Here is a 27,864-nt window from a genome sequence, read left to right on the forward strand (position 1 = left end):
TTGAACGTTGACGTCACTGCATAGTGAAAATTGTGGCGGCCATTCGGGACTTTTTCCTCGTTCAGTGTCGACCTTCACAAGCCGGGCCAAATTAGAGGGGAATCAGGGAGTTTGGGTAGATTTTGAACCACATAAACATTACTGAGGTGATAGTTAAGAAACTGCTTCAGCATGGGGGAATTAACAACGAGCAAAACGGAAGCGAAGGAACTGGACCAGTGGATAGAGCAGTTGATGGAGTGCAAGCAGCTACAAGAGACCCAAGTCAAAACGTTATGTGACAAGGTACACAATCATATTTGTTGCAGAGATTTACTTATGGAATGATAATCCCCGTTCCCCCGATTCTTTATCGCCCTGTTGTTGTATTTGCCATGTTTCTGGTGTTTTACTGTGGGCGGTGTTAGATTTATGGCAACCGAACAAGAATCAGAGTGAAGACCGGGTCAAATCAAAATGGCGGCGATGGACCGGTTTACCATGCTTTAAAATTTAACATTCATTCAAAACAAGATGTACCTATGCTGTCAGCTATACTCACACAATTTTCTCATATATATTCTAAGTCTTTGTGTCAATGCTGTACCAAATTTGTCGATGAAAACACAATATTGCTTGGTAGATTTATGACTGGTTGTGTTATGTTATAATATTTATTTATGAAAAAACACTCCCTTGGTTACATAACCATCATATTTACGTTGGTAATGTTATACACAATTTATGAACTTAAAGGAATATTTTAGTCCAGTCGAAAAGATTTTGAGTTTCTTTACTTTCTATTATTGTCTTGAGGTCTCCATGTGCAATTCTACACCCTTTAGTGCCTGTTATTTTATTTTTTTATTAAAAATAAGATAAAATAACACACACACACAATGAATTTATGGCACAACTAAGCAGCTTAAGGGAGGAGTATTTTGTACTACATTTTGTGACAGTTTGCATTGTAAATATTCTCACAGATGCTTGCATAGATCAAATTGTGCATTCCATGGATTGCTACAAGCCACTCCCCAAAACTCCCTGTTTTCTGTGTATTGCCAGCTTTCCTGCATTTTCCTCACTGGTTACCCCTGGCCTCAACATATCTCAAAACACCCAAAGCTTTGCCTTAACTGATCTCCCAATATATTGATGTTGAGCTCACTGTCATATTGGGTTCAACTGTCACAAGCCAGAAATGTTATTGCACCTTCTGCACTGAACCATCATTGATTCAATGTCACAGAATTGCATCTACTTCTCAAATATTTTTGCTGAAGTTAATAATATTTTGGACCCAAAGTTTAGCCTAAGCATCAATTCAAAACCATTTATTTGTAGTAATGGTGGTGTACTTACCATATCTTATAATCTAGTTAATGTGTAAATCATGAGTTAATCGTGAAAAAGCCAGGTATGGTAAATTACCAGGTTCTTGGCAGGTTTTTTTTCTTCTCTTTTTTTTTTACAGTCACAATTGCTGTCACTGTAAGAACCTTCAAGTTTGCAGATTCAATCTTGCGGTAGTTAGAAAATGGAGTGTTTGTGGTGAAGAGGTCATAGCGAAAACCTCTAACATTAAACCTCTTTGAAATTTAACATTACCCCAGTGCTTCCTCTTGCACTTGGTCAGAAAATTAATCATGTCATGTAACTTTTTCTCCAGGCAAAAGAGTACCTGACTAAAGAGTCCAACGTTCAAGATGTGAAGTGTCCTGTCACCGTGTGCGGAGACGTCCATGGGCAGTTCCATGACCTGATGGAGCTTTTCCGGATCGGGGGTCGCTCACCAGACACCAACTACTTGTTCATGGGAGACTATGTTGATCGAGGGTACTACTCTGTGGAGACGGTCACTCTTCTAGTAGCTCTTAAGGTATTGTCTTTATTTGTCCATGGATTGAAATTATTTTCATGAAATCACAATGATTTCAGTTGAGTTTTTAATCTGTATGTTATCAGTTTACCAATATCGAGAAATGGCTATATTTCCAACTTTCCTTTTGTGAAAATAATAAAGAGCAGACACCGTAGTTAGAGCTGGCCAAATGAAAGTATGTTAAAACGTGCTGCACAAAGCCTCATAAAAGTACTAACCCAAATTTCAGGCTTGAAAATTCTTCTCTGCCAGAAAGTCACAATGGTCTTCTTTAAAATCATTTAAAAAAGACAGGGCTGTTAAGCACATATGCCAAGAAAAGATCTCTCTTTAAAAGAAACCTCACGTTTGACCCCAGTTTTCTCCTGTATCCTACCACACGACCCAAAAGCCCAAGTCTGTCCTTATGCCAACTTACAAATTTTAGATTCAATGGGAAAGCTAAGACCTTACTTGTTGTTTCTAACCCCAAAGGTCTCCAGATTGGGCTTAAATTTTCAAGGATTTTTAGGCACCACTCAGTCAGTGTTGTCCTATTTCCATTTTGAGCCTGCCACTGCACAAGTCAACTGTGACATCTGCCTTAAAAAGTTGCAATCTTAGCTTGTATCATGTTATCTGATCCAAGAACAGAAAATTCTAGATGTGTACCTGTGCATAAAAACAACTTACTATCAGGAGTACTCTGTCTTTAGGTTCGTTTCCCGAAGCGAATCACCATCCTGCGAGGCAACCACGAAAGCCGACAGATCACACAAGTATATGGGTTTTACGACGAATGTCTACGGAAGTATGGGAATGCAAACGTTTGGAAATACTTCACAGATTTGTTTGACTTCCTCCCACTGACGGCGCTGGTGGAAGGACAGGTACGTTGTGTCAAAGTCACCTTGTCTTCTTACATGCTTATTCGTTTTGACTTTTCTGACATATTGGTAAGTGCTGATTTGTCTGGAGAATGTCACGCATCCAGGGTGTGCGAGTCCACAAGCCAGATAGACTGGATATGTGAAAGAGCAAATCGGGCAAGCGTCCTTCTATGATCGTAACAGTCATATTTTTCCACAAGTATGATTTTTCCATAGGAAGATATGGGTAGATATTGGTTCACTAGCCTTACTAATTTGCACTCCCAGCCACTTGACCAACAAAAACTGTAGATCTAGCAAGCTAGAAGAGTCCTAACCCCATGGTCCCGTATTCAAAGAATGTTTTAAAGTTATTGTTGCTGATAAGAAAAGGGATTTCCATGATGCAAATTATGCATAGAAATTATATGATTTGAATTTTGTGCCAGTGAAAAAAAGTTGGTTTAGACTAGAAGATTTTTTTGTTTACTTGGCTATAGGACTGGTCAGGTGGGCGAGCTGCTGGCAGCCCAATTTAGTCAGGCTAGTGGACCAATAGTTACCCATATTATCTACCCTTGAAAACCACACCAATGAAAAAATGCACTGGCCCAATCCGGCAAGTACTATAGGACATGCGCTTGCCCAATTGCCATTTTCACTTGCCTTGGGTACATGTATTGCCAGTCTGGAAAACATGTATATTCACACAATGTTCCACGTTTTGTCCTGCAGATTTTCTGCCTACACGGAGGACTGTCCCCATCTATTGACACGCTGGACCATATCCGTGCCCTGGACCGTCTTCAGGAGGTTCCCCATGAAGTAAGATACCCACCATTGGACAATTTAACACACCATCTATTAACCCATATTTCTACACCATTGGTATTTTGGTGCTATCATCCAATAGAGTCTCATACAGCTGTGTACTTGAAACAATTTTCAGGTACAGGTACAGGTACTGTACTTCAGGTACAGGTCGGGACCTGAACCTTGACTTGGACCTAAACAAGTTTGATCAATTGTCTGTAACTTAACATGTAGCCATTACCTTTTTCAGTGGTAGACTGTCATCTTGGTATGAGGATTTACATATTCTAATATCAAAACAAATATTCTCTGAAAACTCAAGTGCAAGAATGTCCAAAATTACCATGTGTGTATCAGGTGCTGAGAACTGTTATTAAGCCAAATTAAAGCTGATTGCCATGTTTTGTCCCTCCCCCAGGGTCCGATGTGCGACCTGCTGTGGTCAGACCCAGATGACAGGGGAGGCTGGGGGATCTCCCCTCGGGGGGCAGGTTACACCTTTGGACAGGACATCTCCGAGACCTTCAACCACAGCAACGGGCTCACCTTGGTGTCCAGAGCACATCAGCTTGTCATGGAGGTGAGCATACTTAGACATATTGTCCACTGTATCCTGCTGCTGCAGTGGTCATAGATGCTTAGATTTGAAAATAGAAACAGTAAACATTGTAACAATGATGAAGCAACCATGACTTCACAGCCAAAGGGTCTTTCATTCATCAGGGCTCGAAATACTTTTTTCTGCATACCTCACTGGTGCAGGTAACATTGGAAATTACCTGCACCAGACAAATTTTACCTGCACCACTATGAATTTAGGAAGTATGGATCATACGTAACTTGTTCAGGAACCATCGCAGCTATTTTTCTTTTGTACTTTATAGGTTGTAACAGTCAATGCATGCTAGTAACAATCCACATACACACATCAAAGGACATTTATGTATAAAACCCAGTACATGGACCAGTGCAGGTTAGGTGCAGGTAGACACCAGAAATATCTGCACAGCTCCAATTTTACCTGCACTAACCTGCATATGCAGGTGGTATTTTGAGCCCTGTTCATGTATTCAAGCAGTGCAGTAATATCACTTCAACTATGCTCAAGGCTACCACACTGTCACTTCTACAACTACAAATACCTACTTATGCACTTAGAAGGGAATAAGCTTTCTATTTTTATGGTTTTGATTTTGGAAATCAAGCAAAAATCAATGTAATCCATAAAAACTTTGAACTATGAACATCATATTGTCATCTTAAAAGTTCATCATGAAGAAAGGAGGAGAATGATTCGTTAGTGTTGTAACAAGAAGTTCATGTTAGACCCATGATACCCTCCCGTGTGTTGTTATAGAACCATTCCATTGCCCCATCTACCTCAGGCAGATACAAACCAAGCCACTGTCTCGTTAGTTGAACTGCAGATTTTGATGGACAGACAGGATTGATCAATTTTGTATGCTGACCACTAATTTGATTTTGTGTCCTGTGTTCATGCAGGGCTATAACTGGTGCCATGATCGGAACGTGGTGACCATTTTCAGCGCGCCAAATTATTGCTACCGCTGTGGCAACCAGGCCGCCATCATGGAACTTGATGACACTCTGAAGTACTCCTTGTAAGTTTGATACATTAAAACAATTTCCTGTTAAGATTATGACCTTGTAAGTCTACTACATTGAAACAATTTCCTGTTGAAGTTATGTCCTTGTAAGTCTGCTACATTGAAGCAACATCATGTAAAGCTGTACCTTTCTATTGTGCTATATGAAAGGAATGTCCTGTTAGGATTATGTCCTCGTGTTTCACATTAGAACAATTTCCTCAAGAGATTATGCCCTTCAATTGTGCTACATGAAAACAATGTCATGCTAGGATTATGTCCCTTGCTTTTGATTTTATCATCTAGCAGAAAAGTATCACATTTCATTTGTTAAAATTTGTCCTGTCCTGTGTTTAAACCACGCAAAAAATCTTTAACCAATGTTACAATTTCTGAAGGACTTGTTTTATGCTTAAAATCCTTCCTTCCACTACACTTTAATCAAGGCTATGGGTATTGTTGTTCCAGCTTGCAGTTTGACCCCGCCCCACGCCGCGGCGAGCCACACGTCACAAGACGCACCCCAGACTACTTCCTGTAAACGGTGGCGGTTTGGGACCCCTGACTCACCCTCTCAGTAAAAGTGGACCATACCCTGGCCATATGCTATACCACAAAAAATGGGACGAATTCCAGCCAGCAGAAATGCTTAGAACATGTCTTTCTGTTGTTTACCAGATCTGTGTGTGGTGATATTAGCTTGTTTAAATTGTAACAAAAAGTTACGTCTGTATGACAATATGGGGTTCCTAATCTTTTGATCTATTCAATTGTTTTTCCGACTATGATACTAGTTGCTTCCTTTGACTAAAGTGTACATTTGGGCCTGGCCCGTCCAAGGAAGTGAAGTAAAACCTTACCAGATAGGGGGTATGGACATAAGTATCTTGTTGGTTGAATCTATTCGGACGTATCATGTATAAATATAACAGGAGAAATAATAATTTGATTATCTGTACTCTTCTAGCTTAAGTGGTCAGGATTGTAACCAATTTTACATTATTCCATAATCGGTCGTTTAAGTATTTCTACAGGGAGAGGGGATGTTGGTGTTTTCATACTAAAACTTGCATCTTCGTATTTTCACAAGATGAAGGTAAATCCTGTACAACGATGAAGAGGCTAAGAAGAACAGCGTGGTCCTAGTAACCAAAAAAAATGAGTTAGTACGTGGTCTCCAATTTTAAACTGGCAGAGCAGTTATGATCACAATGAGGTGAAAAACAGTTACCTTAACCATTAAAATTCCATGTTTTTGAACTCAAGCCAAGGGGAAAATTGTTATTTCTAATACTAGGTTTTGACACCGTGTATATCATGTGTAATCTTCTGGTATTCTCACTTATGAGGGGGCACCGAAATTCATGCTTTTTGACTGGTACAGTTACAAAATTATTTTGTGTGCCCCTTTCATGAATTTTTATACCAAGAGAGAATGTATTATTATTCGTAAAATTTGTTTTCTATACCACACACGTCTGGCGTGTTAGAGCAGCATCACTCACGCGAGTCATTACTGTATCTGACAAATAATCATTCACCAGTACAACAAAGTTTGTCTCTATCCTTTTAGTTTTCATTGCTGTGAAAGTAACGTACTACTGGTAGTGTAATATCTTGTTGAATGCCTTCTTACTTTTGTGTAGATTTTGGAATATGGACGGAATAGAACTTTTTATTTCCAAACAATTTTTCCGATGTTTTTCCCTCTCAGGATATTTCCATGTCTCTCTCTATACACTTTGGTGTTGGTTGTAATCCTTGACACTAGACAGTAACCGAACCTATTTTGTCAATATAGAGGACTTGTGGTATTGAACCCAGTGTCTGCACAGTCCAAGGCATTCTTCATGATTAAAATGAAGTAGACAAACATTCTACATACTGAGGGAACCACTGAAGAAAATTCTTTAAAACTTTCCAACTAATTGTTGAGCTTTCCTACAAAAAATACAACATGCTTCTCATGATGTTTAGCCCACACGAATTTATTTCCTTGATTCTCGGACATTCTACGGTGAAAATGTAGCAAGCGGACATCGTAAAACTAGGGCAGGGAGGAACACTGGAATATGGCTTCACAAAGTAAAGCTGTAAATTTGGTCCGCTGCCTTTGTTTTCATTACGTTTTCCAGAATTTTTTAAAATCCGAGAACCAACTGATTAAATTGTTGTGGCCTTATGTCCAACTGTAATAATACCCTTATTTGAAGTGTTGTGTTTCTACATCTTTAGAGGTCTTTTTTTTTCTTGTAGACTTCTGTAGATTACAGGTGCATCAAGCAGTGCCAGGAAATGAACCTAATCTACTGACTACATTGTCTGTGTACTGTTATAGTACTTCAACTGAATAAAAAAAACTTATGTTATGCTTAACTGTGGTTGTTAAAATGGTAAGTAGAAGTCTGTGACAAGTTTCATCAGATTACATGTATTAAGTCACTGAATAACAATCTCCTTTGTACAGAACCAACTGTTTTATTCCACTGATGTATTAGTGACCGTCTGTCTCCTTCCTCAGTGCAATTCAAACTGGTTCTGTATGCAGTGACACCTAGGCTGCAGTATAATGTGAACCAGTCAGAATTGCTTTGAGGAAGGTAACAGATGGTCACTAAAACGTTCATTGACTATAACACCTGGTTATGTACAAAGAAGTTTGTTATTCATGTAGTACTGTAAATGTATTTAAGTTTGCCGGGATTTAATTTTATGGTAGTGGGAAAAAAAACTTTTCGCGGTGGTTTGAAGTTCTCGGTAGCACCATGCACTCTTACTGCCATGGAAAAATTTTCGCGGTGGTTTTAAGTTCCATACTATAGTGTAATTCCTTGGATATTTGCAATGGGTTTATTCCATGACCACTTCACATTAACTTAAAACTGATGTTTGTTGTACAACATGTAACCACAAACATGAACTACTACAAACACACCATTTTCTCCCTACAGCAATATTGATTCACTGCAAACTTAAAGGCATTTACAGTATTTTTTTCTCCAAAGTCCCCCAGTATATTACTAGTATTGCATGCATTATGCAGACAAGGTTGCATACTTCCTACAATAGTACTGGTGCTATTGCCGTAAAATGATTTCGACTTTTTTCTTTCAGCATAGAAGTAAGTATGAGTAATTCAAAAACTGGGATGATTTTTGTGTATGAACACAATTTGTAATTGTCCCCAATGCATTGAAGATATTCTTGGAGGGGGGAGGGGTTTCTAAAGCCATAACCTGAAGTTCTGACAGTAGAAATCTGCAGATCAATTAATATCTAGGCTGTGTCCTTCACAATGAAAAGCCACCAAATGCCATTAAAAATGCATAATTCTATTCGCATTTGTTCCTACCAAGTTCGTACCAAATTCATTGTACATCCGTTGAAATCTTGATGAATATCACACAAAAAGAAATGGAAATCATCCATACAAAGGCACCATAAAAAACAAACACAAGGTAGCCTGGGTGCCATCCTAGTTAGTTACTCTCCCCTAGTAGGTTAGGGTAAGGAGGTTATGTGGACTACTGGAGCCCCAGTAACGCTACAGTCATATTTGTACCGGTGCCAGTAGAGGGTGTAGCCCGACCGGGCTCTGAAGCCGCATATTTGTCCGATGGAATGTCGGATACTGGGGGGTGGGAGTGGGCTTTGGGGTAAAACCCTCAATGTGTTAGGTTACGGTGTCCATTTATCTTTAGGTTGATTTTAACTGCGAATAGGCCGTTAGCTAATTAAAATGGCACCCAGGCAACAAGATAATGTAGTTAAACTCCAACTTTGAAGGAGACCTAAATTTGGAGGAGGCCACGTCTGGTTTACTTGCTGAAACAAGTGCCTAATTAGCCTGGTATCCAGCATTTTGGGGTGGTGGCTTGCGAGTGCCTGGTACTGCCCTTTACAATACCTTAACTGCATATGTGCACAATATAACGACATTGTATATACAAACATAAGTTATGTACCTCAACTAAAGTTGTCCACATATGTACGATATGGTACAAGTCGTCTGTTGACGAAATTTTCCGCAAAATTCCACCTTTCAAGTCACTAAGGTGCAATGCCAGTTGTTTCTACTAGACTCCATGGGCCGGTGGAATAACATTTACAATTTTACTTTCGTGAGTAATTTTGCTTGGGACCACATTTGTTACACTGCAGAGGGACACCTAGCTGCAGTTCAAAGTAACTTCAGTCATTATTGCCTTGGGGACGGTGGTAGTGACAGACCGTAATCGAAACGTATCAACATGTGATAGCGAATAAAGAATATCTTATTAAATTGTGATACAATTTTACTATTTTTACCTACCCAGGCAGCCTGATAGACCCAATTGTTACCATAGAACATTGTAGTACATGTGTAAGGCACATGGCAGGGCCAGGACCGTATGATACCCGTATAAGGTATACAGGCCGTGTCCGGCTCAATAGTCAACATCTGTCCGGCAGATGCATTCAGGTTTCAGGGCCATTGCTTTCCAGTGTTCTCAGTACTTTCTGAATGCATGTTCTACGCCGGGGTAGCGTGCGTAGTCCAGTGGTTAGTGACACTACCTTAAGACCAAGTAGTCGAGTTGGACCAAGTCGTGGTCCATTGTCCATCATAGTTTTTTTTGTACTTGTAGAAGTGAGCTAGAGGAATTTGCCCGTTACAACGAACCTGTAAATATTGTACACTGCCTCTGTTTTCTCTGTCACGACCAGTGGACGATAAGCTCATCTCATCTGTTCATTGAGTTTATTGGATGGGTCGAGATCACTGTGTCAATTATCATCGTCCTGGTTGTCAAAATCTGAACCAAAAATGCAGCTGAAAAAAATTGTCAATCATTGCCGATGCTGACAGATTGAACAATACCAATCTTCTTCTGAGCCAGTCGGAGTGCGACTTTCTTGTTATACAGAAATATATAGGGCATACGTTACCATATAACAGTAAAGAAATATAGCCCTTTTCAGTCTTCTGCCACACATCAAAATTTACATCCTTTTCTACCTCAATATTATGGTTTATTCCCATCGTATTCTTTGATGTTTAGAACATTCCACTGAGACCTGAGCTATCTGCACACAAACTTACAAAAGCTTCCAAACGTTCAAACTTCCAAACGTTCATAAATGATAAAGCTACGCGTGATTCAGCAGCGTCGCTTGGTCTTAACGAAGACGCTTCTGTATTTGAGTGCCTGTCCAGTCTCCCCTCTGTGTTTCTGCACGTAAACGTCAAACTTGTACCTCGTTCCAGGCTTCAGCCCGGATATTCTCTCGATCATGACCGATCTATCCACCGAGCCGGGCCGATGATGTCTACATATCACCTTTTCGTCCTTCTTTCGCGTTCGTGGACTTTCGCACGAGTTCTCCTTAGTAGATTTCCGTCGGAATACCTTTTTGCTAACAACGGCTTTGTACAGACAGTATTTTGACCTCTCGTCGTTGACCAACCACGCGATTGTTGCCGAGTCACACGTCGTAAGCTTTTCAAACTGCTTGATTTTCGTGTCGCTTGGCATTTGGGCGTAGGGATATTTTGCGGGGTTCGTTGTGGAGAAGATCTTGAAGGCGGAGGACCGCTTGCGCTTACTACTGACGGCCACCTGGTACTCTCCTTCCGTCAAGTTAGTCAGGACAAGGTTCCACAAGGAGCTGACATGCGGCTCCTTAGCCACGACGTCGCCTTCACGCGAAATCTTCACACTGACTTCTCCCGTGCACGATTGGACAGTTAGCTGAAGGGGCAACTGTGTGTCCTCAACCTTGATTGTGTAGGCCTGGCCCTTGGACCGTTTGACGCTGGCTGCTGTCACCTTACCGTCTTTTAAACGGGTTCTCCTCTTGTGCTGCTTGGTTTCCAGCATTCCCCCGGTGTAAGCCGAGCTACGATTGGTCAGAGTGTTCACAACGAAAACGTCGTAGTAATATTGTGTGCCGGGCTGTAAACCACCCAAAGTGTAAGCTTTCTTGTCACCAACACACTCAAAAATGACGTTCTCTAGTGGCGCCATGGCCTTGTCGTCGGGAAAAACTATTTTGTCGCGTTTACGGCCTTTCTTCCCTCGCCGCTTGAATCCGAAACTTTTAAAATCGAAGTCAAATCCGAATTTGAAAGGTGGTGACGGCATGGGCATGTCGTCCCCTCCGCTCCGCCGTGAGTCGACCGCGCACAGGGTTTTCAGGTTACGCGCTCTGCTGACTGCAATGCAGTACTTAACCGGTAGGTGAAACTTCGTCTCTGTCGGACTTGGCTTCCAAGATAAAGTCGCCTCCGATTTGCCAACATCTGAAGTGTTCACCTTGGGATCGCCGGGTACCTCCGGGTAGGGCTTGTCGGAGTCTGGTGTCGTGGTAGCGTACATGCCGAACAGTGTGTCTGCGCCACGCGACGTCACCTGCACTCTGTACATGGCCCGCTGGGAGGCGGGGTTCAAGTAGGACATGACTTCATGACCGGAGAAGCGCCCCACTACAGAACCTGTTCGGCTGGGTCCCCTCCGTCCTGGGTCCTCCATTTGTTCAGTGTGACCTGGAATGGCAGAGTAATGCGGTCAATGATTTGCTTGGAGACACCGGTCTAGTCTACTGCTTCACACATACCTGACAAGTTTAAGTAACTCCGTAGTGAAAGACAAATCATGAAGTGGTTTTACGTCTTTTCTTGGCGTTCTTGTTGGGCTTTCTATTTTGCAACTTTTCTGTGATCTTCTATTTGTTCACCACTTTGAAAACAAGAAAACAAAGGAAAATAGAAAGCTCAACATACGCAAAAAACGCATAAAAAGACTGCAAAAGGCAGTTGGCGCCTAACCTCTGCTTCTAGAATAACTTTTACATGAATGACTAAACGTTTGGCTATACAAGTTCTAAGTTTACCCGTGTCTAACTTTGTCTCAACATATCACGCACGAGTTGAAATATTCAAAAGCCGAACCGACCAGCTAGGGTCAGCCGTGAGTTATGGGTTGTTGATTTGGGTGGTGCAGAAACAGGAAAACTTTTACATGCTAAAGATAACGGTTTGCAGTGACCCATGGTAGCACCTGCTAGTGCCGAGACACCCGACACTGATAACACCCTGGCGGTTTGTAGAGCTGTACCTCTGCTGTCGACTACTTTCCGACAGAAGTTGTTACAACTTTGGTGGATAAAAAGGTTCTTTATTCACATCTAAGGTATTTATAACAACAACCGACGTTTCGGTGACCATCTGTCACCTTCCTCGGAGGCAATACTGAGTGGTTGTATTTCGTACTGCAGCTAGGTGTCGCTGCTAATAATGCAGCCACACTCGTAACGTATTATCAGAAATGATAAATATTGTCCAACAGCAACAAATAGTGAAAATAGACAATATACAAATGTACATATTGTCCAGCAGCAATAAAAAAGGAAAATAAACCAGTCAGTTACTAAGATTGAGGCTGTTGATGTAAATGCCTTGGTTGTGATGAAAGAATCTTGTTTTCCGACTTTCACAGAAGTCATCATTGGTGTTTTCTTACTATCCTGGCACCAAGAGTAATTTCTACCTTCGCCAAGAAATGTTTATTTTAGACACCGTTTATCTGTCTGTTTGTTGACTAGACAACTCGCGAATCTGTGGATCGATCCTTGGTAGCTTGGTAGAGGTCGGGAAAACCAATGTCAAATTTAACAACAGACCTCCTAGCGGGTTTTACGGTACTGTAGCAGAACTTTCGCTTCTGATATCTTGCATATGTTCTGTGCATGTTCCTGTCGTGTTTAGTGGTAGATAACTCTTAGGGCAGAGAGTACACATACGTGGTGAAAGTTTGGGCCCCCTAACGGCTTACACGACAGATTTTATTTGAGATCTTTTATAGATACGAGAAAGCTTACCCGACCCGTCAGGACTGACGGTCTCTGTAACTTCATGTAGAGTAACCTTCCACTCGATCTCTGTGTCACAGGGCTCAACCACGATCAGCACAGGGGAACCCTCGTCCTCTACAAAGAAGTAGTACCTAAACATCGAAACAGAAAAGTGCATTAGTAATTCTACAGTCCGGCAAATGAGACCTAATTTGCATAATGAAATATTACATTTTTTTTAGCGGTGAATGGCGTGTATTTCATACTTGTATCATTTCTAGAAGTTAAGTGAAGCTAAACATCATTGAACGTAAATCATACAAACCAGGACTCCATTTGCATAATTAGGTTCAAACTTTGGAACTGTAGCAGGCCTCTGTGTTGGTAATAGAAGGAGGGGTTATTATAATAACGTAAGGCAAGGCAGTATTGAGTCATAAGGAGGGGCTTTGTGTGTTCTAAAGAAATATGATACGTTTTAGGGGATACCTTATTGCAATAAGATGATTTATGCAAATTAGCATAGCGAAATGATGGCGTCATAGAGAGCTATAAGGACACTCTCGTTTTTAGAAAACATACACTAATTGGTCTGTACTTCGATGTTGATAAATGATATTTCACAGAAATGTAAATAATAGTGCCGAATCTTTATTGCATGGTTAGTTACAAAAGGCTGTACTGTACACTACACTATGACTATGTTTAGGACACGATATGAGTATATACCCTGTTACAGCAAGGAAGCCCTGTGTGCTACTAGTCAAGAATCCGGGTTAACCATTCAAGGATTAAGCATGCATTGTCTTGATTCCTTTAACCTTAATAGCATTCAATGGATGTTACAGATTGAAAACAGCCATGCGGAAAAGTAGCGGGTTACGCTAACTTGAACTTAACGTATACTGTTTCCAGTTGTTTGACTTATTTACGCACGCTGAGCATGATCGGTGTCTGGTAGATCAAAATTGAGCTTATCAAAACAAATATTGCTCACTTCTGTATAATGAGACAATTAAAAACCCGTCCGAAGTTACGGCACCTGGCGTTACCTGGCGTTTCTTACAATACCCCAATTCCACTAGGGCGGTGACGCGCAGCGAACTAAAATTTGACAGATAGATAAACGAATTTCATAGATTAAAAACCAACCTTTTTTACGACTAAGCACGAATCTATTTTTTCGCGTTTTGTGTGCTCGGTTGTATTTTCGTACCTTAACACTGTGCCTGATACTCTCCAATGATAAAATTAAGACGAATCCAATTTCGGTCAAAGCGAGACCGCAGCGAAATCGCCTGTCTGGTAGAACAGGGGACATCTCTTGTGAGGAAGCCATGGACAGTTTTGAAGGTTACGAGATTGCCTATCAAGCCAGACATCACGTGTTGATGGTAACACTGTCACAGTTCAAGACTCCCCAGTCTTCAATGTAATTCAAGTCAGACGTAACACAACTTCGTCTGATATCAAACATTTCAACGTCTTGTATGCCCAAACAATCTACTGTAAAGGCCTAGGAAAAATGTTGTGTTTCCGGCAATGAAAAAATAGAGCCGGTTAGTAGTAATCCAACAAAACCGAAATGTATCAGGGCACTGATATTTTCAATATCATACTCTAATCATACAGATATAACGCTACATTGTACAGGCACAGTTTTCGACAGCACAGAAATAAGGAGAACATGTTGGAAAACGATTCTACAACATTTTCGTCACTCAGATGTCAAATTGTGTATTCTCAGACTGCCAGCGCTAGCGGCTTACCAAAAAGCCTACGGTCGGGTAAACGCAACATTTTTCTTAGGCCTAATCGAAAATCAAAAACATACCAGAACAGAGAAAATAGGCTAAAACGAGTCTACTGTGCAGATGGTTTTCTTTAAAGTAAGGTCTAACACCTCCATTCTACACGGGCCACCTCATTGTGACCGCCCTGCGACCGAGCGACTTGATGCAGCGCTCAAGAAATTTCATAGATTTGTAAAAACGAGCGATTAAGAAATTTCATAGATTTATAACGAATGGAGGTCATCATGAAAACGAATCTCTCTACGCTTGCATGCTTTGCTGTTTTTTCAGTCATACTCTTATATTTTGCATAATATTCCAATTATGAAGTCAAGCATTACACAAATCCACTTAAGGTCGCAGCGACATCGCAGCACTTTCCCCGCTGGGAACGTGGGGGGGGGGGGTAAAATAGCGTTCATTATCTTTTTTTTCAACAGGTGGCCCTTCCAACTTGGATACTTGCCCGACTACAGAAGTATTTTATCTTATCTTCTCAACATTCTACTTGTTTCGTCAATGTATTCGTGAATCTCAAACTCCGATGTCAAGATCTGCAAGCTCTTCTTAGGAGGAAATTCCACGAAGAAGTGAGCTTTCTTAGCACAGCGCTCAAGAAATGGTTTATTTTTGATTACTTACGTTTTTGTTACATCTTCGAAGAGGAAGTTCCGAACCTCCATGCCGTCGGGAAGCACCTTCGTGTTCCACTGGTTGGTCCCGGCATTTTTCGCCTGGAGTCGGAAGAGCTGTTCGTCGCGTGTCGGGAGGCGCTGGGACCATGTCAGCGCCACTCCCAGCCACACCATCATCAACTCACACCTCATGTCTGCAGTCGACCTGCACAATATAAACAGTAATAGTTCGCTGTTTACTATTTTGCAAACAAAACTTTTCTCCACTCATCGTGGGAAGTCCCTGTTGACCAAACATTCCAGGAATAAAGAGCAGAAAATAGTAGGACCAGTCAAAAAACGCGTCTTTGAAAGAAAGCGATTTTCCTTACGCTGCAAGTGTATAAAAAAACTTCATATCGAAAGAAAAATCGCTTCCAAAGCATTTTGACCCAAACCGAAATATATGATACAAAAGAACGGAAAGGAAAATGGCTTGCACACAGCCGTACCGTGGTACAGCAGCAATACATGTACAGAACATGTACAACACACCTGTCCTTGTTCACATACCTGCGGCGTGCAGGGGGCGACACTGGCAACATGTACACAAGCCGGCACAGTGATAAGAATGTAATGGTAGAGAGAACAACGAAACTTCACAAGATAAGAAAAAGCAAACCCGGTTAAAGTTTCCACCAAGTACTCAAAGAGGATGATCTGCTAAACGTCTCAGGATATGTGTTCGGTGGACGTCAAAGTCTCAGGGTCAGTTCGAATGAGGACACAAACATGAAGCAACAGCAAACGAACGCCAAGGTCGTTTCACGGGCTCGGCTTTCACGCGTCCAAGTTGCCACCCACTAACTGAAGAGTTCTGACAGAATAAGCACCTTGTACCAGGCATTGGGCAGAAGGTCTGTCTGGAAGTATTCCGTCAGCCCTCCAGCGGCAGACCTTCGGCAGCTGCCTTCACTCCACCTATCTGAGCCGCGACGTTTGCCACCTGGACTCAGGGATGAAGTCTTCCAACTGCGCGTTTTTACACCGACGCATCTTTGGGCTTACACCTTCGGATTATGTTCCCCTACATCCCATCCTCCTTGCTTACTGCGGGACAAAAGTCGGTATGCCCCCCACACAGAGGACATACATTTCTTGTCAATCAACGAATAATGCTTTACTAAACAGACAGACAGTGCTCTTTCCCTTGGATGGATGTTTATTTATGGACCATAGTGCTTACTGTAGGCTCCGGACAGCTGCGATGCGTGGGAAACAGTCACCAGGGTACCAGACAAGCAGAAGTCGGCCGTAACTGTCACCCAAGCGGCTCTATTAAAAGAATTAGGAGTTCCTGATAACAACCACTTAGCCCAGATCTTACAGAGATATCCAAGTTTATGAACGTAACGACCCGTCCTATGTGGCACTTGTTTATTTCCTGTGTAACACTCGCTAGCGACAGAACGAGTCAAGCGAACTGACATGAAACACAACAACACGTTGGGAGTACCGAAATGTGTATATTTTCATGTCTTTGGCGATGTCAGATCAATGTAGCCGAAAAACGTAGTACGTACGTTGAGCGACGTTAACGTGGATAAAGAGACCTAGGTGTCACAAGGTAGTTCTAGACAAGTTTCTCCAGCTCGGTAAAGTTACCCCTGTAACATTGTTTCGCCAGATAGAAGTTACTAAAGCAATTGAATAGAAACGGTCAGACGATTCAGACACTCAGACAGCATCTGCTGTCTTTCGTCAGTAACCTTCGTCGACGTGACATTGTATCATTCGTTCTTTCGGTCAGACCCTTATAGTGCCTAGTATAGGGTAACAAGTTTCCGGAGGGTATATCTTTACAAGAAAGAGTACTTTAAGGTGCTCGGGTACCTCCTTGAACACAGGACCCTCATCTTAAGTCCCTTCCGAAAGATGGTTGCAGCCCCAACTGAGATACCCAATCAACCCAGGACTGAACGGAGATCTCTCAGTTACTGATGGAACAATGGGCTCAACTGTCAGGCTGTTATTAGATGAGCTACAGGAACATCACTGCACCATTGCATCTGGTGCAGAACAAAAATCATTAAGACGTTGGGCCCCTAGCAACCCCTTTATACTGCAGGTATCACCAAGGAAGCTCAGTCTGTGTGCAGCATCTATTTCTATGTAGAATATGCAAGGCGTTTGTTTGTGTAAATCTGGGCATAGACAATGTTTCTGTTGCCGTTTACAGACTAACGCATACTTGACCTCATGATGGCTAAACTCGTGACACACTTCACTCCTGCACCTGAAATGATACGGGTGATGTAACAGATGACCTGCATCTCAGCAGCGTCGATAAAACTTTAAACATAAACTATTGACTAAGGCAGTCATTAGCATGAAGATAACGCCATATAGGGAACTTATAAGACATTTCATAACTCCGTCCGTACGTGAACAAAAAGTACTGTCTGGTTGATATTTACCAGGCCTTCGTACAAGGGTATGGATCACAGCAACGAGGAATGATTGGTCAGAAGAGTCAGCCCGTGGGAAGGTAACATTTCCCGCCCCGAAGATCAGAAGCTGTACTCTACTGGTAGATTAGCTCATCTGATTAGTTGTCTTGTCTATTTGGCCAATTTCCATCAATTTTCAAGCGACATGTGGAGTCCGGTAGAGGCTAATGCTATCCTAGTTACGGCCCAGCCGGTAGTCGGAAACGGCAATCGGTGCCGACGTGGCTCTGGCCAGGAAAGCGTCTACCTGACTCACTCCTACAATACTGAATAAAACAGGGACATCTTGCTGGTTTAGTACCCAAGTGTTGCTTAAAAGCGTCAGGACATTTCTATGATCTTCGAAGCGCTTTGTGTGGATGCACACCGCAGGGTATTGGCAGTGTGAGGCTGCCTTGAAGTGGAGCATGTCGGCAATTGTTTGGGACAACTCCAGACGTGGTAACGTTTACAATGTCGCACAATTACGGCTCTTGTAGATCACTCGATCGATTGACAACTTGATCTCACATGAAACAGAGATTGAACATTCGGCCCAGCCGGTCCACAGGCCCGACCACCCCTCAAGAACAAGAAAACAAACGCCACGTCAGGGTAAATCTGGTATAGAAGATAGAAGCCAGGTCAGGCCGGGTCTAAAGGCCACCCGGCATACGCACACAGGTACGGACAGACGGTATCTCTAACGTGTGTGTATGAACGGTATTCTCCAGAAACTAAACGGAGCCTAACCTCTGCTTGGAAAGTATTGTATGTGAGTGTACTGATATCAACAAACACAACTATTCCATTGCTTATTCGCGTGGACATTTTTGCACGAATCATTTGGCTTAACAACCGTAGCCGTTCGTAACAGGCCAGTATGGGAAAATCAACTAGGATCATCGGACACTTCTCTGGCTAACACAATCAACTGAACGTGTTTTGTTGTATACGCCTCTGTTGCTTTAACTTCTTATTGCACTACGTCGATGCAACTAAAAAAACTGTTAGGCTTAGACGACATCCGTTGCAGTCACATACACAAAGTACGGAGGCAACAGCAATGCACGATTAAGTACGACAGATCGCAGTACCCACCTTGCAAAACCGTGCGCCTGGTCGCAAGACAACGTTAATAGTGCCGACGAAGCAAGGGATGAGATGCCAAATCTCAAGACCTGTGAAGCTTCCAGGTACCACCTCCTCTTGAAGCTGCCAACACTTTTCTTCACTTAGTCTTAGGCGCCTGTAAAATGTCCGAAGCTATCAGGATGTTTTGGCGGTGGGAACTCCAAGCTGCTCACCGTCGAGTAGACTGAAGGGTCACTTGTAAACTACCGCGCACAATCGAGTTTTGAGCCAACTTGCCAAGCGGCTCTCGGCTACGGAAAATCAAGCTGCTGACACGTATGGGAAAGCCCACAGCCGCAATGGGCCAAGCCGAGCGCAACGGCTGGTCTTTGAACTGGTAAGCGGGACTGTCAGTCTGGGGCTCTCTGGCGCTGACGGCTCCCTTAAATTCCCCGGCTCTTCATGGTCCTTTGCCGATGGCTTACAATTTAATCCGCGGTTAACTGCATAGGAACGCTTTGAAAGTTATTGTGTGCAAATGAAGCCTGCCGTTCCCATACAATTTCGTTTATAGATGAAATGAAAGACCTCTCTATACTGTTCCATACTAGTGAGAGAAGTGTGTCTAGTCCTGCGCCGAAGCTTTGATGTGTTTTACTTGATAGGGCTCGGAGAATCACACCGTGACGCGACGGTTTCTACACTGGACTGGATACTCCAGAAAACAGAGAACCCTGTCCATGGCCAGTTGTAGTAAAACCACATCAGTCACAGTCAGGCCTTGGGATGTTTTTGCCATCCCTAAGCCGGTGTTCATAAGGGGAACTGAGAGAGGATTTTAGACGTTGTGTACGTTGCACTGCACTTATCACCATGCCTTCGTGTTCTTTTGTTTGTTAAAGTTACTTTAAAAGAGAACACATTCCCCGAGAAAAGTCATACAAAGCTGCGTAAAAGCAGTAAATGGAATATCTATCATAGATATTAGTACAATTACAAAAATGTGAGCCTTACTCATTTTTATTGTGGATACAAAGGGAGTCGTTAGGGATGTCCCCGTGGTTTAACTGGTAGCAGCCTCACAGTTGTTAAGCTGTTGCGTGGACGGTGGGATATTTTCTTTACTTTACTTATTCGGCATATATACGGCATTTGTTTGTCCCTTAGGTTTGCTTCAATCGTGAGTAAACTTGAGTAACTGCAATACCACATGATCATGGTTCAAACTAGGCAGCAAAGCCTGACTCTAAGACACTGCAATTCGACCGACAAAGTTGACACCTTCACCGATGAAATTGAAAGAAACTTCGCTCTTAACTTGAAAGTCCATTTGTGTTGGCACAAGTCATTGGGAACTCGGTCTCACTGGACAAATTGATTTTAGACGTAGAGCCAGACTTATTTTGCAAGAAGAAGCCACCTGCATCAGGGTTTTGCAACAGCGACGGGGGGCGCGATAGCTTTTCGTCAACTAATGAGCGACAGTTCACCGAGTCACGTGTTCTACCTTCATAACATGATGTCACATAAGCATTTCCTGTACAGTACGGTCCACAATTTGGGTAAGTCCCGTATTTTTCTTGGAAATTACAGTCCGACTTTGATCCAGAAAATTCACTCTCTGTAGCACTGATATGTTGTCTTTAAATCCGAAAAGCACATGAAGATACACCCAGGTCAAGTTAACATTTGTTTTTAGTTATCTTCATATATCAATTGGTCGACAACAAAAAGGGCAAGACTGATAAGACACAGAATTTCCTTTGCCCAGTTTAAACCCTGCGCTACAACTTCCCCCTTTGGGCGACTTTACCGATTAATTGATTTGTTTCCAGTAAGAGGACTCTGAGACCTGCCTAAATCCTTGGCACAAACGGAAGTAGTGGCTTTATCAGACTTGTAAGGATTAGCGAACAGCTTTGTCACTTGACAGAACTCAGTCTCCATCATCACTTTACACTCGTGTATACAGACGTACGCTGATCTTAAACATCGACATAATCATTCTTTACACGACCAAAGCTTGCATGTGAATTGAATGTAAGGGACAGGTGACATTAATCGTACGATCTCCGAACGATTTTAAACTGAGGGCATCCAAAGTAGTCGTGCAGGTGTCGTACAAAATCCAGCTAACGAGAGCGTTTTCGAGAACAAATCTTACAAGATAGCTGAATTTTAAATATCGGTTAGAAAACACCGGTTGGTTCTGTTAACAATCAAAATCGTACGACGCCCTACGACTAATGTGACAACTTTTTAAAACGTCGGCATTCCTTTCAGGACGATGAATGAAAATATGATTTCAAAGATCTTCCTGATAATGAGTCGATTGATTCACTGCTCTTACATAAATTCCACCCACCTGTCATTTGGTGCGATCAGATGTTGTAAAGCATTCATCCTCAGTTGAGGTGAAGCATGATGCTTTTTCAAGCAGCGAATGGCAGTTCAATGTGGCTTAGCTATGGCTTGCGTTAGGGGGTCTGGAAAATCGGGTCACCCCTACTCTTTTTAATAAGTGTGTTGGGTTCTTTTACGTGCAGAGGTTTATCGCGTAATAAACCTTTTACAAGTACGGTTCCTTCATACACGGGGCTGCCGGCTTTATGTCTCCCTCTGAAAGGATGATGCGACATTTCTTTTCCAATCGTGCCCAGGCCCAACCAGGCACAAACCTGACTCCACGGAAAATGGCGTTTTCATAACTTCTCCGTCTCTCCGGGAGTCACATTCTTAAGAAACTTAAAGACTAAATCATCACCATCGTATCAGAGAAGGAATGAAACCTAAATCATTCCCGTTCAGATTACCGAAGACTTCCTGATTACTTTTCTTTAATGTGGCGGAGGGCATGGGAAGACGCCCCAACCGATATTTAGAATGCACCTGCGGTGAACCTAAGTCTGCACCAGTAATGAAAAGACGGCAGAATAAGATATTACACCGCCCGGGAGGAAATGAAGAGTTCGACTTAAGCCGTCTTAAAGTAAACAACATTAACTTCAGATCAGCAGCGCCAAAAACAACTGGCGTAATCCCATGTTTGAAAATTCAGCAGGGGGCAGCTCCGCGGGTTGCGGGTTCCCAAAGCCAGACGAGAGCTGTGTGCGAGAGATAAGTGTACGGGAGTGAAGCTGTTGTGCTTTGTCGTCTCGGTCTGGAGGTAACATTACCCTGCTTCAGTCGGTGCCGGCCGTCACAACTCTGCAGCTCAATGCCACCGCGCACTTTGTCGGAGGGAAGGGCGCTACACATCAGCCTCGCTTAGAAGTCGGCTGGAACAAGACGCAGCCTCGTTTGTGTATTATTTTTCGTCAAAATCGATATTGGTAGGTGTTACGCCAAGTTTTATTGCATGGTGCCAATACATTAGGATAAAACAGTTTATATTGTCGTCCGATGAGGCTTTCACCTGTTTGTTTGCCAACGCCTGTGAGTTTTAGAACCGTGAAGCATGACGGGAAATACAACGCGAGGGGTCACCCCTCTTTCAGCCAACATACCGCCACGCTACTTGTAACAAAACTCACTTTGTGCGCCCTTCCTCCCACAAGACGAAACAAGCCCAAGGAAAGACATTTTCCATCGAAACACGTCCACCGACCCCTGTTTCCGTGTCAACCGGAACAGACGAAGAAAGGGGAAAGAATTCATCACCGCCACTGGCTTCAATTGGAACGAGACGGCGGTGAGGATGCATCGTTGAAGGATTTGAAAAAGTACCGACTTTCGGGTAATTACTCAATGTAGGCGCGTGCACAGGTGCAACACACCTTATGGGTAGACAACAGAGGTCAACCTACGGGGAGGATAGGACAAGTCTAGATCTTATTGAAACCGTAACAAAGCAAATATACAGATGACATCCCAGGTAGCAATGCTGATTTTGGGTGTCATCAACATACATTAAACCGCTAAACATCCACATAAAATAACTCAATAGCACATCAAATCATTCACATATCACATAAAGTAAACAATATAAATTCTTTCCTCAGTTATCCCACTTTAAACTTCAACTGAAACGCCCCTGCAGTTCCAAAGCAAGCTGCTTACATAAAACGTTATCCGTCATCAAAATGTCAAGACCATGCATAGCATGTCCAAGGTCAGGACAAAAGATGCCCAAACCGGAGCTTCTGTTGCAGTGCCAAGGTTACACATCAGGGGGCGAAAATCGTCTGTGACCTTCATCTTCCCAACCACAAATATCAGAACCCATCCAGAGCTCGTATCCAGAGGCTGTGAGTTATGATGACTACAACACATCCGGAAACGCAAAACGAAAACACCCAAACGCACAAACCAACATAGAAACACACACACACACGCACACGCACACGCACACGCACACACACATGCACACACACATACACACGCACACGCACACACACACAGACTGGGGTTGGAAGCTGCAGGCTCTGCTCCACATCGCTGTGTGGCGTGAGTGTAATTCTAATTTCTCAGCACGTCGGATCCCGGGAGAGTCGAAGAAAACGACTTCTCTGAGTTCCAACAACATACGGACAAAGAGTTGAAACAGAGTCGCACATATTATGTAGGTTGCATGACAGGTACCTTAAATACCTCAACTCTCCTTTCCGTTTGTTAGATACTACTAGTAGTACATGTATGTCTTTAGTGTCCGACTTTACGAGTAGTTCACAGCGCCGAAGGTTGGTGGTGGTCCTAGTATGGCAGGTGTACTAGTGCATATAACTGTGGCAGTCTTTCTTGATACTCCTGTCCAAGCCACTTCTAGTGAAGCCACACACATATAATTGATGACATCCGTGAGTGTATTGACGGGGAATCTCTGGCGCCGTCTGGGTTGGCATTAATCGTTGCTGACTAGCCTCCATAGCAGGCTCTCTATGGTCTAAAATGGCCGGCTGTCAGAAAAGTCCAGCAATCAGCGACCCAGTACAAAAAGAAATGGCCAGCAAAAGTGCCAAAAAAGGCCATAGAGAGCCTGCTATGGAGGCTAGTTGCTGACCGCGTTTCCTTAATTACCGTAAGTTCACCTTGTAGTCTCAAGCCAAGAATTTCTGTCTGTACAGCTAGTCTCTTATGAGATACTGATTCGTGTGACATAAGTGCAAGGTCTTTGGTCAAGACCTCAGAGGTCCTGGGTTCGAATCCTGTCATGATACCGATCTGCCCTTGGGAAATGTGTAAAAATGGGTAGTGAGTCTACTGACTTCGGCAGAGGAGGTAAAATGCGGTGGAAGGGGAGGGATGGACTCCTAGAGTGGATAACATGTCAACTTCTTAGCGGGTCTCAAAAAGGCCATGGGACTACTTTTACTAAAGTGAGTGCAGTGTCACATTTGCATTGTCTGCCTTAAAGCAAATATGTAAAAAATAAATAAGAATTCGCCATTATTTACCCTAGTTATTATAAAGATTCTGTAGTCCATGAAAAAGGGAAAGCGTGGTGACCAAAAAGCGCGACGTGTTTTGTTCTAGGAATGATGTCACTTCGGCACACTGCGAAAATGTACAAGACTGACCCTGATATCATAGCTACAAATAGACACTAGAGGCGACCCGCACTGACCGATCACCCCCCCCCCCCCTCCCACCGGGCCGGGACCTAGCCTGGCATCCAGCCGTATTTTATAGCTCTCGGGACCACAAGTGGGTTAGGCCGGTGGGCCGCCCGACTTGGTCACGAGCCGGCAGTCGTAAATTCTGCCATCAAATTAGTTCCGCCTGGCTCTGCTTCTAATAATAGGAAGAAACCTCTTTCGATGCAGTAAATTGTTTCAGGCATCTTGTGTCACATACATTTTACCTTTCTACCACATACGACCCCAGAGTGTCGCGACCGGCCTGTCGACTGCGCATCAGCACAAACCTCTTCTACCAGAGTCTGTGGTTGCTGTAGAGGAACTGACTCTAGATCTGTCTATGGCTGCTATAGAGAAACTCACCGAGAAGAAATCGTCAAATAGCCTGAGCAATATATGCCTTCTAGCAATGATATTGTATTCAAAGTGATGTCACATTCTTATATTTTAGAGTGCCATCGTTGTATGTTGTATGTAAACATAGGTTTAGACAATCAGTTGTTTGTACTTGGTCCAAATGGACTTTGCTAAAGCCCTATATTGTACACGTAGCAAACATAGCCATTTAGTCTTTTTAGAGCTGTCACTCAACAAAAAGATTATTACTTTTATTATTAGTTCACTTTTCTAGAACTTTAAAACTGATGTTTGAGTTTACATACGTTATGACTTCCATACGAACACATGTAGAATCATGTAACCGTTACTGGCGTACTTTTGAAATATTTTAATCGCCATTTCACATTTCTAAATATTTCTTCGATAGATAAAAAGTAGTTCAAACTAATTACCAATGTCAGCCATCTCGGTGACTTAGAATAAAGTCTAGTACAAGCAATGTTGACAACTTCATTTGCCTTTCTGCACCACTGAATTGTAACTTTTCAGGTGCCCCTTCCAAAATAGCACATCTATCCGCAGATAAGCATTCCTGCCCATCGAGCACTGACACTTCGGGGCCAGAGGACACCAGAAATTATTCACAATATCTGATCTTATCGTCCATATTAATAAGCACCACATGTTTACGTAACGGTCAAGTCGTTTGAACGGACATTTCAACAAATTTACCGCCACAGAGTCCAGACACAATTCAGATTATTTCGACAATTAGGATTTTTTAGACATTATCTGGAACAGCTAACACAATAATGCCTAACACACGTGGGGCAATGGAGTTCAGTAAACTTATTGAGCAGTGACATGAGCATACTCCGTACAGGATGCGCATTGACATCGCATCTCAATCGTTTGTGTCAGATTGAGATGTCGCGTATGAGGTGCGTATTGTGCGTACGACTGCGTATGAAAATATCCAATATAGACTTGGTATACTCGCTGGCCAACTTTCTACGAAAGGCGATCTCTAAGCTACCGTACAGCGACAAATTCGATCTGTGTAACCCTTCACAATTGGAATGTGGCGCAAGATGTAGAAATTTAGTGCGAAAGACAACAAAACACATAAAACGTAATGAAAATTCATTCTTTTTTTTTAATTCGCCATTGAGTGACCTGTCAAATCCTGAGCCGCTCAGTGGTCGCAGCGCGGTCGCCCGAGTGGAAATAGGCTGTCAAACCACCCCTAACACGTGGTGGAAAATACCATTCTCAGCATAATGTCTGTAGTCTGGTTGCCAGGCCCTAGGAATAGCCTGGCCTCCAGGCTTTTAATCTGTTGAGCTCGAGCAAATGCCGGAAACAGTGATCCTTGCATCATGACCATCAAGCATGCTAGTAAATATAAATGATGTAAAAATATCGAGGTGCAGGCGCGTCATGTAGCGGGGTAACCTATATCCGTCACAAGTTAGGTATATCAAGTGGATGGACGTGGTTTCAAGCAGCAGTACGTGTATTTTGAAAATACAGTTGTATTGCAGTTTGGAACCAGCATTTGTCGACTTGATGTCCCTAAACACCTTTTTCTTAAAAATGGATATAGGACTATGGTTACTACTCGGAAAAGGGTGATCCGGCGTTATATAATCCAAACCCTTAAAAAAAATTGGGCTTAGATTGGCGAAACGGCCGGAGCAGTCTGGCTTGAAAAGTCCGTAAAAATTTAATGAAAATGTCCCATGGCCTTTTAAAGCTCTTTTAAAACAGTACGGACAGAGTGTCTACGCATGCTTTTGCATGCACCTGTCCGCCGCCAGGTACTCGTTAACACCTGATCGCACCTGGACGGAGTCAGTCAAGAAATTCGTATAAAATTTCGTGGTACAGTATTATCTTTCTCAAGGACACGTCGTCGAGCCGGGAATATCAGGAACAGAATCCATGACGTTTTCGTTCGTCTCAGCCACTCACTCAGCCATGCATCGACGCCACTTTGGCAATCGCCGTGGTCGCACGGGGGGCGGGGCGATGGGGGCCAATACGGCTGGATTTCAGGCTACATTCCAGGCCCCTCCAGCATGTGTGCGTCTGTGATCTTGGCGATACCTCAGCCTGGATGCCAGACTGTTTCCGGGGTCTGCGCAGAAAAGCTTCTCGGTTTTAGGGTAAACATGCCCCCAAGGAAATTGATCATAGACACCCCTCATTTACAACCTGTCCAGGCTCTATATCATCAGTGTCTGTGGTAACATAATGGGTTGGCCCTAAAGACGAGGAGATGGCCTGTATGAGTCCTTGAAACAGTCTGACACCCAGGCTATGAAACGCTCGTCAACCGACCATGTGTTACGGATTTGGCCATGACGATCGATCAAAGGCCATCAGTACCAACATGGCATGAACAGTCAGCAGAGCCCCATGCACCATGAACATGTAGACAGCGCGAAACTTCCCGGCGCGACATTGAGATACTTGTATGATTAGCATGGAATACTAGTATTCCCTTCTTAATGAAAGAGCAAATCCTCATGATATAATTTACCGATGTGTAACACTCGTATTGTCACACCATTAACATGTGCCCGTGTGCATTTTACGTACCATTCAATGTTTAAACCGCCGATAGCTACTATACTGGTAACAAATGCAATGCAAAGCGGCTACTTACCACTATTCACGACAATAAGGATGTCGAAGAATTATGTGCCGATGATAAAACTACGGTTTTTCAGAGTTCAGCTCGCCTCACGATAGAGTTGTAGCTGTATGGCCGTCTCCAATTAGAGGGCTGCCGGGACGAAATGACCCGAGCCTAGAAGCAGGGTCGGAGTGTTTCTCTGTCGGATTGGCGGCTGAGGCTAAACAAACCACACGCGACTTCTGCGCCAATGGAAAGCGTGTGTCTGCACCGGCACACGATAGGTAATCATCAAAGGCTGTGACTCGCCCTCGGCGGGAGACGCAGGGCCTAACTTCTCGAGTTGCCCTACCACAGACAGTCGCCTATCAAA

The 27,864-nt window shown here is 43.0% G+C and overlaps 2 protein-coding genes across 4 annotated transcripts; one reads left to right on the plus strand and one right to left on the minus strand.

Annotated features, from left to right (window-relative positions):
- On the plus strand, positions 1-7,503 carry LOC118411223 (serine/threonine-protein phosphatase 2A catalytic subunit beta isoform). The gene is made up of 7 exons (XM_035813341.1): positions 1-285; positions 1,652-1,861; positions 2,560-2,733; positions 3,448-3,537; positions 3,944-4,105; positions 5,029-5,147; positions 5,601-7,503. Exons 1-7 carry the CDS (start codon positions 172-174, stop codon positions 5,671-5,673), a joined length of 942 nt encoding a protein of 313 aa, XP_035669234.1. The 5' UTR covers positions 1-171; the 3' UTR covers positions 5,674-7,503.
- On the minus strand, positions 7,277-27,827 carry LOC118411221 (protein NDNF-like). Of its 3 annotated transcripts, none has more exons than XM_035813336.1 (4): positions 27,522-27,827; positions 15,401-15,598; positions 12,993-13,117; positions 7,277-11,658 (listed from the first exon to the last, which is right to left on the minus strand). In XM_035813336.1, the coding sequence occupies exons 2-4, from the start codon at positions 15,583-15,585 to the stop codon at positions 10,274-10,276; spliced, it is 1,695 nt and encodes a 564-aa protein (XP_035669229.1). In that variant the 5' UTR covers positions 15,586-15,598; positions 27,522-27,827; the 3' UTR covers positions 7,277-10,273. The 3 variants fall into 3 exon arrangements, with proteins under 3 accessions (XP_035669229.1, XP_035669228.1, XP_035669232.1); XM_035813335.1 differs by lacking the exon at positions 27,522-27,827 and adding an exon at positions 18,963-19,770; XM_035813339.1 differs by lacking the exon at positions 27,522-27,827 and adding an exon at positions 16,055-17,147.
- Positions 27,828-27,864: the final 37 nt, after the last annotated feature.

Source organism: Branchiostoma floridae, chromosome 3 (assembly GCF_000003815.2).
Source record: "Branchiostoma floridae strain S238N-H82 chromosome 3, Bfl_VNyyK, whole genome shotgun sequence".
Lineage (NCBI taxonomy): Eukaryota > Metazoa > Chordata > Leptocardii > Amphioxiformes > Branchiostomatidae > Branchiostoma > Branchiostoma floridae.

Excerpts from the sequence above, each read along its gene's own strand:
- LOC118411223 (XM_035813341.1), top strand. The coding sequence starts at position 172 with ATGGGGGAATTAACAACGAGCAAAACGGAAGCGAAGGAACTGGACCAG. Across the intron at positions 2,734-3,447 it reads CGGCGCTGGTGGAAGGACAG|ATTTTCTGCCTACACGGAGG; the intron begins GTACGTTGTGTC and ends TTTGTCCTGCAG. Across the intron at positions 4,106-5,028 it reads CACATCAGCTTGTCATGGAG|GGCTATAACTGGTGCCATGA; the intron begins GTGAGCATACTT and ends GTGTTCATGCAG.
- LOC118411221 (XM_035813336.1), bottom strand. The coding sequence starts at position 15,585 with ATGAGGTGTGAGTTGATGATGGTGTGGCTGGGAGTGGCGCTGACATGG. Across the intron at positions 13,118-15,400 it reads TTCGAAGATGTAACAAAAAC|GTACTACTTCTTTGTAGAGG; the intron begins GTAAGTAATCAA and ends TTCGATGTTTAG. Across the intron at positions 11,659-12,992 it reads CGTCAGTCCTGACGGGTCGG|GTCACACTGAACAAATGGAG; the intron begins GTAAGCTTTCTC and ends CTGCCATTCCAG.